Here is a 14,911-nt window from a genome sequence, read left to right on the forward strand (position 1 = left end):
TTGGGATGGAGACAGTCGCGCGCAGAGGGGAAGGAAGACTCTTGTTGGGAAGCGAGAGGCGTTCGCGATTTTGGCCAAGCGCCCTTTTGGGCGGTGTTTCATCCCAGGTTTGACAACCTGTCCTCCGATCAAACCCTTCAACCCCCATGGCTGTTCCACTAACCGCAAGGTACGCGACCTTGGGAATGCCACCACCGCACAAGCATTAACAACACATGCCAGCCAGGCAGGACGGACACTAGTTCCCACGTTCTGTGTGTGCAGAGTACGGGATGATGGCTGGATGCAGCCTATTACCAGGTCTAGCCACCGTCAAGCAGCCACCACCGTTGGGGACCCGTCCCACCTCCGCAAGCCTCAGTTCTGGAGAGGTACATACAAGAATCCGCCGCGGCGGGGCCGTTCTGAATCACCAACCGTCTGATCAACAGTCGCCCTCCATGGCCACCACTGGCACCCTCAACCGCAAACGCATGGTAGCGATGCCCATCATCAATCGGCTACAGACACCTTTTCTGCTCTCTTTTTATTTTGGGACCTCGTCTCCGCTTTCCCCGGCTCACGGCTGCTCCGGGGTTTGGCGCGACATGGCACCGTCGTGATGCTTGGCACACACCTCTTCCCATTCGCCATAACGTCTCTTTCTCAAACTGAGGACCCGACTCCCCTGCTCCACCAAACTGCACTGCCCTCGCGATGGATCACAGTCTGTGACATGGCTGACATGGTGACATTGGGCAAAGATAGCGTTCACCTCATTTGTTTGACAAGACGTCTCAATTCCTTGGCACTGTGACCTCATGGGTGCAATCTGTGCCTGCTCTACCTGCGGCATGATATTCCGAGGGATCTGGATCCGAGTGAGATTCCCAGGAAGCTTATACTCTATATCAACCCAGCCCGATCTGGCCTTGATTTCGGTTTCTCTTCTCTCGACACTCTCAAGTCTTCAACACAACAACATTTCTGGTTCAGTTCCTTCTCTTTGGCTGGTCCAGTCTTTCCTTGAGTGCCTTTCTCATTTCTTCCATTCTCACATTCCATTCTCTCCAGGTTCTGTGAACCCTTTTCAGTTGTAAATTATACCATCAACTTTTTCCTTCATCTCTTTGACTAGAGACATTCAGCACTCCTTCAAAATGAAGAGCTCTATCCTCCTTTCCATTGCGGCCATCGCCGCCCAGGTCATCGCCCTCCCTACCCAGGAGGACCGATCCGTGGCTCTGCCCGTCCGAGACCTGAACTTCCCGGCTCAGGTTGATGTTAGGCCTGTTCTGCGCCGCGCCAAGGGCGAGCAAGGTATGTCAAAGAAACTCACACATCAACGTCCGGAACTTATCTAACTTTCAACGCCAGCCGGTGACAACGCCGACGTCCAGCAGGAGGGCGAGAACGCAGGCGAGAACGGAGTCGCCACTAAGAAGGCCGCCAAGGACGCCGCTGCAGCCGGAGGAGCCGGTGCCGCTGCCGGTGGTGCCACGTCCGGAGGAGCCACAGCCGGCGGTGCCGCCAACAACGGAACTGCCAACGCCGGAGGCAAGAAGAAGGGCAAGAAGGGCAAGAAGAACGCACAGGCCAAGGCTGCGGGCAAGAAGAACAACGCTGCCGCCGGTGCTGCCGGAGCCAAGAAGAACAAGGCCAAGAAGAACAACGGTGGCGCTGCCAACAACGGAACTGCCAACGCCGCCGACGGCGCTGCGGCTGGCGGAAAGAAGGCCAAGGCTGCAAAGGGTAACGCCGCTGCCAAGAAGAACAACGGAGCCGACAACGCAGCTGGCGGCGCGGCTGCTGGTGGTGCCGCCGGTGGTGCCGCTGGAGGTGCTGCGAACAACGGAACCGCGAACGCTGGTGGCAAGAAGAAGAACGGCAAGAACGGCAAGAAGAACAACGCTGCTGGAGGCGCCGCTGCGAAGAACAACCAGGCAGCCGACGGCAACAACATCCTCTCTTCCATCCTCGAGAGCGTAAGTAGCCCCAGAGGCGCATGCCATTGAATATTAGCTAACATTCACTTGCAGATTGGTGGAGGCGCTGCAGGCGGAAACGCTGCCAACGGTGGTGCCAACAAGGCCCAGGCTGACCCTCTCGCCCTTCTCAGCGGTCTTCTCGGACGTGACGAGGAGTCAGCCGACCTGGAACAGCGCGAAGAGCATGACCTGGCTGAGCGTGACGACCACGAGCTTGTCCAGCGCGACGAGGAGGAAGCCGATCTGGAGTAAGCGGGAGTGGACGCTCGAGTGTTGAGCGGCTCCAGATGCCGGGGCCCCAGGGCAACAAGCCGAGTCGGAGCCTGGGACGGTTCCGGGCGGTCCCAGCGATCACCGGAGCGGTCTTTGACGGGCTCGACCGGTGGCAAGTCTGAAGCAAAGGCAGCTACGCTGGTAGAGCTGTTTCCGAGTGTGTATGTCTCGAGGTCGGAAAAGAAATGAATTTTTTGTTGGTGCATACATTTTGCTAGCCTGATCTCGCTTGAGATATCAGTAGGCAGCTGTTCCTGTCGTCGCCAAGGGTTTTCTGAGGCATCTACGGGAAACTTCACTCAATGGCCAAGAGGTCCTTGGGATTTGTACAACTCTTTGTAATGTTCTGGGACAGTTTTCATTTGTAGGAAATTGAGTGAAGGTGTGCACCGCAGTTTTTAGGCCAGATCCCCATCTTTGAAGAAGATTAGTTGTGATACCATGATAGTGAGAATTCGACCGAAGATTCTTCAAATGAGTATTATGAGGTGTGGTGCATCATAGATTGTTGATTGCATGTTCATGAATGCGAGTTCAAGATGCTACGCAAAGAATGTGAGGGCAGGTACTCAGCCGTGAGGGAGGGAGCTGAAGGGGCCCAGCGGAGTCGAGTCAAGCTTACTACGTAGAATCTTGGTAGCGGTGATAGACAGGGGCACATCCAGGGACGACCGGGGTTGGAGCTCCGGGGCCGGCGGTCGGTCATCGACACGTGAGACAGATGATTGGCAGGCGATAAGGCGCAGATTAGCGGCCCCTCAACGACTCCCTGTCCATCTTTTTAGAGTAGGTAATTGACTTTCGCTCCCTACTCTTAGCCTCCTCCTCCACCTTGCCAGCAACGGCTCTCGACCAACAACAGCAAGACACCACGCGTCCACCCAGGTCTTGGCCTCGAGAGCAGACTTGTCCTAGGAGGGGAGTTGGTCCGGCTTGTCTTGCGGTTTGTTCGGCTCTTCGGATCACCTTGGTTGCTACTCCTATCATGGTTGTAGTATTGGAAATGACACGCTGATTGTGTATCCAGTCTCTCTCTCATTGCCTATCTCTGCACTCCGTATGGATATACCGTATAGATATGACCCAGGGTTAGAAGCAAAATTGCTTTCCAACGTTCCGCCGCTCGCCTTTCCCCCACACACCCGTCTCTCAATTCAACCTTTTTCGATATGCTTAGGCCGGGTTGTTCCCCACTGAACTAGACACCAGCTAGGCCACTCTCCCGCCCTCGCAGGAAACCTTCACCTTCCCGATTGAGCCATGGCCAACCAATACAGCGCCGCGATGGGGGGGTTGAAGTCAATCAAGGCTAATGCGGGGCTCATCTAATGTCTCTGCCGGTGCCGTTAGCCCAGGTTTCTTATGACAACCTGACAAGAACGTGCCAGGCACGCATCGCTCTAAGAGGTCGATTGATACGACAGGACCCCTGCTCTCCGCTCTCCGCTCGACGGGAAAGAATCATTGTCTTGCCGTTTCCCTCCAGTGAGGAAGGCTAACGGGCCTTACAGGCTACAAGTCAAGAGATATCGAGTGCGTAACATCGGAGCTGGCCGCGCCCTCCTCTCTCTCGTTGTCCAATCTTATCGCGTACATGGACTCTTGGAGCGCATCCGACGCGGGTTGCTCACATGCAAAGCAGGCAGCTCCCGCGATGCAAGGGCGGAATGGATCGCTGGATCCCGGGGGACCCAGCGAAGCGATATGGTGCAACTTTCTTGGCACTTTGCAACTCTCTCGGCTCGATACGACCCTGACCAGGGGAAACGGGACCGCAATCATGGGCTGAAGAGGTTCAGCTCCATCCTACATATAGTGGCGACTTGCCCCGCGACGGGAGTAAACATGGACGATCCCTCTCTTGCTCTTGTGTGCTCAGGACGTTGCGATTCCAGAGAGAAGAGTGAATAGCTTCCGTAGTCGTTTGTTCTCGTTTTGACGCGGTGTACACTGTCAGGATGAAGGTCACCTCCCTCTTCCTCTCCGCCGCCGGCGCCGCCTCGGCCTTGACCATTGCCGAGATCAACGGCAACAAGTTCCTCTCCCCGTACAAGGACCAGTCCGTGACCAACGTCACCGGTCTTGTTCTCGCAAAGGGGCCTGCCGGAATCTGGATCCGCTCGACGACACCCGACGATGACGCTGCCACCTCCGAGGCACTCTACGTCTACGGCAGCACCGTCGGCGCGAACTTGACCGTGGGCGACCTCATCACTCTGGATGGAAAGATCCAGGAGTACAGGTACGATACAGTATTGGGCTCTCAATGACACGTAGAGTTCTTCTAACAACACAAAAAACAGGTCCGCCACGAACTACATCTACCTCACAGAGCTCAGCTCCCCCAAGAACGTCGTCGTCGTTTCAAAAGGTAACGCGGTCACCCCGCTCGTCATCGGCGTCGACACCCTGCCCCCGCCGACGGAGCAGTACAGCAGCCTCGATGGCGGCGACGTCTATGCCGTCCCTAACGCCGTCGCCAACATCTCCACCGAGAACCCCGTCCTCAACCCGGCCCTCTACGGCCTCGACTTCTGGGAGTCGCTGAGCGGCGAGCTCGTCACAATCAAGAGCCCCGTTGGCATCTCTCGCCCCAACCAGTACGGCGACACCTGGGTCATTGGCGACTGGCCCGTCACCGGCCGCAATGCGCACGGCGGTCTCACCATGTCTGACAAGGGTATACATAGTCTGTCTTCTCTGAAACATACAAGTCACTAACACGGCAAACAAGACTCCAACCCCGAGGCCATCATCATCGGCTCCCCCCTCGACGGCACAAAGAACCCCGAGTCCAAGATGGGCGACGAGCTCGCCGAGATCACCGGCATCGTCACAAACGCTTTCGGCTTCTACCGCATCCTGCCCCTGACCGGCATCACAATCGCAAAGAACGCCACCAACAACGCGCCCGCCACCACCCTCGTCAGCCGCGGTGACTGCAGAGGCATCACAGTCGGCGACTACAACGTCGAGAACCTCTCCCCGACCGTCGCCCACCTCCCCTCCGTCGCCGCCCACATCGTAGACTACCTCAAGACCCCCGACCTCGTCTTCGTCCAAGAGATCCAAGACGACAACGGCGCCACCAACAATGGCGTCGTCTCCTCCAACCTCACCCTCTCCACCTTGACAGCCGCCATCGAGACCAAGTCCGGTGTCGCGTACGACTGGGTCGTCATTGACCCCGTCGACGGCAAGGACGGCGGCCAGCCGGGCGGCAACATCCGCGTCGCGTACCTCTACAAGCCCGACGTCGTCGAGCTCTACAAGCCGAACCCGGGCGGCGCGCTCGACGCCAACGAGGTCCTCGAGGGCCCCGCGCTCAAGTACAACCCGGGCCGCATCGACCCCACCAACACCGCGTGGGACGCCAGCCGCAAGCCCCTCGTCGCGCAGTGGCGCGCCATTAACGGGCCTGTGAACAAGACCTTCTTCACCGTCAACGTGCACTTTGCGTCCAAGGGCGGTTCCTCGTCTCTGCACGGCGACCCCCGTCCTCCCGTCAACGGTGTCGTGAACCCGCGTATCGAGCAGGCCAAGATCACCGGCGTACGTTCCCCCATCACTCCAAACTTCCAAAGGCGCCTAAGCTAACTTGATACTACAGTCTTTCATCGCCGAGATCCTCGCCCTCGACGCAAACGCCCGCGTCATCACCGCCGGCGACTTCAACGAATTCGCCTTTGTCGAGCCCCTCAAGGTCTTTGCCTCCACCTCGGGCCTCATCGACCTCGACGAGGCCGTCGGCGTCCCCGTCGAGGAGCGCTACACCTACGTCTACGACATGAACGCGCAGGAGCTGGACCACATGTTTGTCAGCCCCGCGCTGGCGAACAAGAACGGCACCGCGTACGAACACATCCACGTCAACTCGTGGGAGCTGTACGATGATCTTGTTAGCGATCATGATCCTTCTGTTGCGCTGTTCAATGTTTGTGGGTGTTAGGTGTAGTTTCGCTATGGCGAGGGGTATATGTTCTTGTATATATGATTGTGGTGCTGGATTGAGATGTATATGAGATATGAGAGTAATACATAATGCCAAAACGAAACTACAAGCCCAGAACACCAAAGCACGTGTCGTTACTTGAAGAACAGATAAGCCTGCCTGACTCCTACATATAAGCTACTCAAGAAGAAGAGATCCAACTAAATTATACGGATATCCTCCCAAGGGACATCCTTCATATCTTCGTCGTACGTATCATCAGTACGGGTGAATGCTTCCTCCAGAGGAAGAAGCCGCGCCTCTGTCTCTCTTACAAGATCAAGCAGCGGCTCCCAATTTACCTCACTCACAACATCTGGGGGCGCAGGTTTTACCTCGGCCGGCTTTACCTCAGGGGTCTCAAAACGGCCTGCCAATTTCGTCCAGATTAACTTCGCTGTAGTCCAGAACCCTCTCTTATCACCATTTCTCTCTTCAGGAATTAACTCTTCAGGAACTACTTCTTCAGGAATTGCTTGTTCAGCAATTGTAGTAGAAGAAGTATCAGGACTGCGGGGCCTCTTGTTTACCAGAAGGGTCCATGAATCAATGAAGTCAGCCGCCCAAGTCTTGAAAGGCGAATCCTTCGATGGCCCATAATGCCAAATGTTCTCATGATACAACTCAAAACCAGGAGATTTCCCGACCTTCAAATTCAAAGAGTCGTGTGACCATGGCACATACTTTTCCTGGAGCGTATCCCAGCGTAGAAGGACTTCGCCGGCCGTCCGTAACATTCCCTCAAATGTGATGATCTGCTGATCAAGCCCTTGACTCAGAAGCACTCTGACAAATCTTGCTGGTGAAGGTTGCTGTAGGCCTGGCCCCCTGTATGCGTATCCATATACCTTTGAAAATCTGTGCAAAAAGTCTCGTACATGGCCTTCTTCGAAATATGCCGGGTTCCATGGAAGCTTGCGCTGATAGCGGCCTGACTCGTCTTTATTCGGAAAAGCCCCCAATTCCCATCCAAAAATCAGCAGGATCGTTGATTCCTCTTGTAGCCTTTGCTCTATACCTCGATGTAGAAAGTTTTTGTTTGCTTCTCTTTGTATTTCACTGTTTGTTTTCCATCTGATCGCTGACCAATTCCGATTCTGGCCGTAGCTCTTGATCTGGTCGCGGAGTCGGGTTCCAAAATCAAAACCCGACGAGCCCTTATCCTCGCCTTCCATATTTCTCGCATGTTTCAATTCCCAGCATATGGCTTTGATTGCGTCCCATGTGGCTGTTTGAAACCAGAGTGCTCCGTTGCTCATGCCTCTGAGAACATATTGCCAAGCAGAGAAAAGAAGAATCACCTTGCGATCCAAATGGTTGATTAACTCAGTGATTCGGGCAATTTGGGGCTGTTTGGCAACAGCTACAAAGTGATATGCCTTGGGTGCCTTCATAACGGGCCGAAGCACGAGAGCATGGTCCTTCAGCCCTCTGATTTCTAAAACTTCGTCGGTCAACTCGGCCCAGTCTGGTACGACCTCCGCGAAACGGGTATCTGAAATACGGTAAAGGTGACCTTTCACGACGCCGGGAGGACCCTTTCGAGATTCAGAGTCGAACAAATAACTTGAAAGTTGAGACACGAGGCGTCCTCGAAGTACCATAGTACCATTATGATAGAAGCGAGGAGTATCTCGAGGTTCGCTGATAAGATATGTTTTCGAATTCGCCTCGGGTAGGTACGGCCCCATGTTGTTCAGGATGCTGGCCGACGACCAGTCAATAGCCCACGACGTAGGCAGAGACGAGGTTGACGGCTGAAGTGCTGCGAAGATTGGCAGCATGAATGCCGGACTTTGACAGAGCATGCAAGCAGTCAAGCCGCTAAAAACTTGGTCCACGCTGAGCGAATAGTCTGCTATCAACTGGGCTTGTTTTGCTCCTTGGAAGAGACCTAGTAAGGCGTAGACCCTGTCCCGGGGGTCCGTTGCCTTACACAGAGCTGTAGCTTGTAAGAGCCTTGGAAGCTCTTGCAGATCCATGAGCTTCCCTTGCGGAAGCACATGAAACCAATTTTGCAGCTGGTGGAGCCGATTTGATCTATCACCAGAATTTCCGCTAGAGCTGCAGTTTCGGGCCTTGGTCTCCTCCACCTGATGGAGAAAATCTAACCATCGGTCTCCTTTCGTCCCAAAAAGAACCCATGGATTTTGCGCTGCAGCGATCTCTTGAATAACCCAGACCCTCTTGAAATATGGCTCTTGTGTAAGATCTCTGTCTCTAGGCAATGATCTTTCGTTCCAGATGTCAAAGTTCCACGGAGATGAAGAAGTGGTATCTTCGTCTTTTGAGTTTTCCCCTAGATATATGAGGACCCTTGTGGCAGTTGCGTAAATGCTTTGCATCATTCCCACTTGATGAGACCTTTCGCCCGCATCATTCTGGTTTATGCAAATGGCGTCGACCCAAAGTCTTCTGCTACGGTAGGAAAATCGTAAACGGCGAAGAGCATTGAAGCAGTTCTTGGTGACCAGCAGGATATCCCATCGCTCCCCAATGTAAATCTTCTCGCACCTTGAAGAGTCCTTCTTTTCGTCTGCCCATGTATACGATAGGGCTTCGTACTCCGGTTTGATGGTCAAGTCTGCGACTTGAAGCTCGACTCTGATTGGGTCGTTGTAATTGCCTTTGAGTAACTTCAGAAGCCGAATTTTTCGTGCGAATAAAGGCTCATACGGTGCCGCAACTCGCATAGATGAGTCTGTCGCAGGCTCTTGGCTGCTTGTGGTGGGCTTCCCAATATGTAGCGTGACGTTTCCGCGCACATCTTTCGACGAGGATATATTTGGTTCCGCCGTCATTTTGCCCGGCAGATCAGAGACTGAGGGATCGTCCACAAAAGGTAGCGAAAGTGGCCACGTTAGCTCAAATCTTGTCCTAGGAGACGGTACTAATGGCGCATCGTGGTGTTGGGCCTCCACAATGCCTTCCAGTGCAGCAATGCATCCACAGCTGCTACATGCCGGCACACCCAGACCTTCATTGAATTTGACATCAGGTCTCCGGCATGACTCATGCCAATTGAATATCGTCATCGCTTGCTCCCGTTCCAAGTATTGACAATACCGCGTGATGATGCTAGAACAGTAAAAGATAGCAAAAGATGTGAGCGTTCCCAGAAGGCCGAGCAAGAGCAAGTAAGGTATCGATTCAAGTAATACACCAACGGCGGGGTATGGGGTATTTAGCAGCCTGACTGACAGCCCAACTTTGCGATGAATGTTGGAACCCGACATCCGCAAGTCTCATTGGCTTGAGAGACTATGCATATATAGACGGTGGCGCAGGGACTGCGCCAACGATAGATTTCAGATCGGTGTAGGCAAGGCTTCACCCGTGGATTAGGTTGAAGACAAGGCAGATTTGAAGTCTCAGTGCAAGAAACAATTGGATGTGTGCTGCGCTTCAGACATGTAGGGGATTCAGCCACTGTGCCCTTTTCAATCAGCAAAGCATGGCTGGATTAGCTGCATGCGACGGAATACATAAGTGCCGCGGTCAGAAAGCGTCACCAATTTCTATATCTATACTATCTATCACTAAGTGCATTCTGCCGCAAGAGATGTGGCAGCCTTCGATTTCCTGCTCTCGCCTTGTCGTCTCAACCGCTGTCGACCAACATGCCGACAGTATGAGATATAAATTGGCGCATCTCGTTCTGTTGATAAGTGGCTATGAACCATGATTAATGGCTCTGGTCAATACCAGTCCGCGGCTTGATACCTTATGCATCATGTTGAACACGATAGTTGGGCTTGGCTGACGTGATTGCGATATTTCTTCCAATACGCTCAGCCTCACATACAGGATCAAGTAAAGGCCTCTACAATACCTCCACACTATTGAAGTAGTCTGTACAGAATTCTCTTTATTTCGGGCACTTGTAGCTTTCAGTCCGATGTGCCGCGTTAGCCAGGGATGTCACCTTGGCCATTATGTAGTCTAGGTGATCTTTCCTCCATCTTTCCATGAATGAATGATTCTCATAGAGCCCGTTGTGAGATGGCAAGAGAAAAGTCGTCTCTTCAAACTATCACAATATCCTCCCACACAGCTTCACTTCTCAACTCGTTCATCGGTTGATTCGCCTGCAGAAATGATTCCTGCAAAGGATACAGGTGCGCCTCGGTCTCCCGTACCAGGTCAAGTAAGGGCGCCCACTTTGCCTTTGCGTCGGCCAAGTAGCCCTTATCCGATGCTTCTTGCCTCTCGGGTGGCTCAGCGTCATCAAAAGAACCTGGGCGATGTCCCTCCATCAGATTGCTCCATGCTTCGAGGAAACGGGCCCCCCACGTGTCTTCAACTGAATCGACGCGGGAATCTAGATCTTCCCTGCCAGAATTTGGTTCCAGGTTCAGGAAGTCCAGCAACCATTGCACCATTCGCTTGTACTGAGGTGTTTGAGGCTTCTTGTCCGGGTCTTCACCTTTCGAGAACATCAAGTGTAGACTGAATACCTTTTCTTCGAGACCCTCGTACAGCAGCCTACTAACAAATATCTTTGATGACGGCATGTCAAAAGGCATACAATCGATGTCGTCATCGAGAAAGTGACCAAAGAGATGAATCCAGGACTCTTCTGCTGCCATGTCGATATATGTTCCTGGGTGGTCCAGCGACTGCTTAGCCCCCGGAGATTTCATGGCGTTCTTGCGTAACCCCCATTCCCATCGAGCTCGCAGAAGGCTCTTCTGAGTCGTAGGTATGCTTTTGATAATGAAGTGAAAAATGTCATAGAGGTGATGCGTCTTGATCTCGGAGGCGTAGTTGTAGGTCTCTGATGTGTAGTTGCTTAAGTTCAGGTATCTTGGGAGATCTCGTTCAGCCGACCTGGCAATGTATTCCAGTCGTTCGAGAGTTTTCCTGTTGAGACACGTTTCATCCAGCTGGGACGCTATCTGCCAATAAATCAAGTCTCTGGTTCGCAAATGAAGATTTCCGTTGTGAATCTTCTGATTCATCAGGGGCTGGCGTCGCTTTTGGAAGTATTTCTTTTTTGCAAGACTTTGCCCAAGCAGACTGTAAGTGTCAACAGCGCTTGTGTTTGCCATATGCTGATGACAAATCTCACAGACCATCCCAGCAAGAGACTGTAGTTCTTTTATGAAAAGCGGGCAAGTATTTGCGTTTTTCTGGGTCGTCGAGAGTTGCATAGAGTCAGCGAGGACTCCCTTTTGCTGGAGGAGTATCGATTTTGGGACCGTATTTCCAAGTCTTCGCAATGCCTCTTGGGTTTTCTCAACCGCATATGGTGGTAGCCTCGCTGACACAGAAGTCTGCATCCTAACCAAGGAGTCTAAGAAGCGACTGATGGTATCTTCCAGCACCCAGCATTCCTTCACCGTTTGACATACATCTCTGATCATATCCCACCGCTCAGAAGAATACCATATTTCTCCACTGCTCAACTCTTCTCCTAAAACATATCGCCATGTTGAAAAGAGCAGAATCACCCTTTGGTCCAAGAGGTTGACGGTTGCAGCCATCGGTTCCACTTTGGGGGGCTTGCATATGGCAACAAACCGGTACGTTTCCGGGTTCGTCATGATCGGTCGAAGTATCAGGCAGTACCCAGACAGGCTCTGGACAGCGAAAATCTCGTCCGTAGATTGGCACCATCCAGATGGGACCATGGGTCGAGAATCACTTTGCAGATGCCAGATTATAGATTGCTGGTATACGATATCTGTCACAACTCCAGGTGGGCCGTCCCGTGCTCCATGGTTGAAGGCGCAGCTTCCAGCCTGTGTAACTAGGCGCCCTTTCAGTACCAAAGATCCATTGCGGTAGATGCGCGGGATGTAAAGTGGCTGCGATTGTTTGCCCTCGGCTTCAACTATGGGTTTCGTCTCGGCCATATATGGACCCAGGCGTTTCACTTTGGTCTCTGATGACCAGTCCATGACCCACGAAGGCATGACATGAGAGTCTTTGGAGTCTATCGCCGCGAAGATGCGCCACATCTGTTCGGTATGGTTGACAAAGATATATGCTGTGACACCGATAGCCACTTCCTGGTGACATAGGGTGTAGTCCGCGACCAGTTTCGCGTTGTTGGCACCATGAAAGAGGCCCAGTATAGCAAACACCTTGTCTCGCAGATCAGATGCTTTGCACTGAGCCGCAGCGTATAGAACATATAAAAGCCTGTCCAGTTCCATGTATCTTGGCTTGTTGCAAATGTACAGCCATTTAGGCAGTTTTTCTCTCGTCATGGGCCGATCAATGGAAAGAGACAGGTCTCTATTGCGATTCGAATCTGTTTCGGAATTCGTCACCCCAAGGAAGTCATGCCAGCGAGCTCCCCTCGATCCATAGAGCACCCAAGCATCTCTGGCGGCAGCTATTTCTTGTATCACCCATACCCTTCTAAAGTATGGGTTCTCAGCGAGAGTAGAAGGCGAAGCCAAAGGCCGGTGTATGTATTTGCCGTCGGTCCATGGGACTGGGTTCAGGCCATCAGGATCTTTCGAGTCCTCGCCAAGGTAAATGAGGACCCTAACAGCAGCTGCGTATATATACTGCATAATTCCAACTTGATGAGACCTCTCCTGCTTGTTTCTCTGATCGATACAGATAGCGTCGACCCATAAGTCACGTTCTCGGTAGGGAAATCGCAGACGCCGAAGGGCGCTTGCACAATTTCTGGTGACCGGGAGGATGTCCCAATGCTTTCCAACATAGACCCTGTCACATTTCGAATCATCTCCATCGTTATCAGCCCATGTGTACGACAAAGCCTCAAATTTTGGGCCAGAGGTCAAGTCTGTAAGGCGGATATCGATGTGAATAGGGTCATGGTGGCGTTCCGCAGCGGATAGGCGAAGAAGACGGATCTTGTGGGCGATAAGAGGCTCGTAGAATACTTTTTCTTGGCCGCATGCATCTGCCGTATCGTTATGTACAGATATGATTCGCAATCCGCGATCTGTAGTGCTAGCTGCGCCCTTGCTCTCTGCCGACAGGGGTTGTGGTTGCGACTCGACTGGCGAATCATGCTCGTGGCTTGTGCCGGGTACTTCTCCCACAAAAGTTATAGAACCTGGCCATCTAAGCTTGATCGTAGTAGCTGCGTCCGGCATGGAAGATGGAGATGTATCGGCATAAAGATGTTGCAAATCGACCAACAGCGGGGCAGTCATCCCACAGCTCGAGCAACACAAAGTCTCGAAGCCTTCCGGCTGGGACACTTCAGGTCGCCGGCAGCTTTGATCGTGCCAATTCAACATTGCAACTAATTTTTTCGTAAATTTTAGTTTCTTTGAGTTGCGTATTGTGTTCTTGTCACGGAATTCCAATTCCAGCATCTTATATCATGACTGCCCGTGTAACAGCAACCTGAACAAGAACCGCCCCCACAGGCCCCCACGGTTATTCTTCTTGATTCACCCAATAGCCGCGTCTCTGACATAAGCAATGCATAGCAGGAATCGTGAGCTGCAGATTTGACTGGCTAGATAGGCTGTGCCGTTGCCGTGGCGCACATATCTGTCAACCATTCTCAGCTTCCTGACCGGCAACCTTCGCTTCCGAGCCGTTTTGAGAGAAAGTGAGCTTATATTCGCAATTTGAGCCATTATTGACTCGGTAAGATTCCAAATATGAAAGGAGACAACTCGAATGGGTGTCATGCCTAGGGAAGACTCTGATCGTGAACTTCACCGAGAAAAGGGTGACACGCGTCGAGTGACGACGCGCGTAGGGCTTCTAGAGCATTCACCCAATGCCCGTGTATACATATCTACTACGGTTTGCGGCACGGGAGAGATGTAAGACCATAATTCCTCATTGTATGCACCAAAGTTCTCAAATTTTTGTCACTGACGCCGCCTCCTGTAGGCTGTAGGCAATCACTACTAATGTTCTCGTCAGTATTTGTCAAAACGCACCGAGGGATGAAATGAGTTAGAACTTGGCGGGACTACGTATCGGCAATCCCTGAAGTTGGAAGATATGTGGCCAGACATCACATGAACAAGAAGGGCGCAATCTGGAGCCCAAGAGGTTTGTACCCCCGGCAAACGGCATGTCTTGTAGCCTCGTTCAAGATCGATGTACTGGATATTCAATCATTAGCTTGACTTTATTTGTCATAATTGAAAAGATACCGTCAACATCTTTGATGTTGTACAGGTATATGAGGTTGATTCGTGCGGATATGGAGAGAGGTGGGAAACAGAGGTACATAGCTGGTACACCAAATCCAACCATGATGTTTGACCAACTCTAGGCAGTCAACAAATAGATGATATGTGAGCAAAACTCTGTGTACTTCCTCTACTGTCAGATTCAAGGCACTTACCGCTGTCCCTACCGCTCTCCTTCTTGACTACCGCTCTATGGTAGCTCATCAAGCACACTTCTGAGCCACTAGTGGATGGAACGTAGCATCTAGTATTATGCAGAGTCCCTGAGGAAAACAAATCCATAGGGTTATCGATCTCCAGCATTCCTAGTCTCACTCGCCTCAACGTCTTCCTATAGAGCGAAAGGTGCCTGACGAACCAGTGAATATGGAGTACACATAGCATGGATTCCTTCTTGAGGGCGTAACACATGAGCAGTGTAGGTCGACTTTTTCAAGCAGGACCCTCACGGCACACCCTACATCTTGTACTCGAACTCCAAATCTCCCCTCCTGCAACTGTTCATACATCCAGCGCCGCACGTAGTCACTTCA

General features: G+C 52.4%; 4 protein-coding genes across 4 annotated transcripts; 2 read left to right on the plus strand and 2 right to left on the minus strand.

Annotated features, from left to right (window-relative positions):
* Positions 1–1,139: 1,139 nt before the first annotated feature.
* CABS01_06791 (uncharacterized protein) lies at positions 1,140–2,219 on the plus strand (the record flags this gene model as incomplete). The annotated part of the gene is made up of 3 exons (XM_060540156.1): positions 1,140–1,299; positions 1,357–1,964; positions 2,019–2,219. The coding sequence occupies 3 exons, from the start codon at positions 1,140–1,142 to the stop codon at positions 2,217–2,219; spliced, it is 969 nt and encodes a 322-aa protein (XP_060403840.1).
* Positions 2,220–4,198: 1,979 nt separating this feature from the next.
* Positions 4,199–6,189, plus strand: CABS01_06792 (endonuclease/Exonuclease/phosphatase; the record flags this gene model as incomplete). Its single annotated transcript, XM_060540157.1, has 4 exons — positions 4,199–4,482; positions 4,544–4,920; positions 4,975–5,792; positions 5,851–6,189. The coding sequence occupies 4 exons, from the start codon at positions 4,199–4,201 to the stop codon at positions 6,187–6,189; spliced, it is 1,818 nt and encodes a 605-aa protein (XP_060403841.1).
* A 203-nt stretch (positions 6,190–6,392) lies between these two features.
* Positions 6,393–9,032, minus strand: CABS01_06793 (uncharacterized protein; the record flags this gene model as incomplete). The annotated part of the gene is made up of 1 exon (XM_060540158.1): positions 6,393–9,032. The coding sequence occupies one exon, from the start codon at positions 9,030–9,032 to the stop codon at positions 6,393–6,395; it is 2,640 nt and encodes an 879-aa protein (XP_060403842.1).
* Positions 9,033–10,256: 1,224 nt separating this feature from the next.
* Positions 10,257–13,313, minus strand: CABS01_06794 (uncharacterized protein; the record flags this gene model as incomplete). Its single annotated transcript, XM_060540159.1, has 2 exons — positions 10,257–11,129; positions 11,586–13,313. 2 exons carry the CDS (start codon positions 13,311–13,313, stop codon positions 10,257–10,259), a joined length of 2,601 nt encoding a protein of 866 aa, XP_060403843.1.
* Between the last annotated feature and the right edge of the window lie 1,598 nt (positions 13,314–14,911).

This window comes from Colletotrichum abscissum (genome assembly GCF_030869225.1).
Source record: "Colletotrichum abscissum strain IMI 504890 chromosome Unknown Scaffold_14.1, whole genome shotgun sequence".
Lineage (NCBI taxonomy): Eukaryota > Fungi > Ascomycota > Sordariomycetes > Glomerellales > Glomerellaceae > Colletotrichum > Colletotrichum abscissum.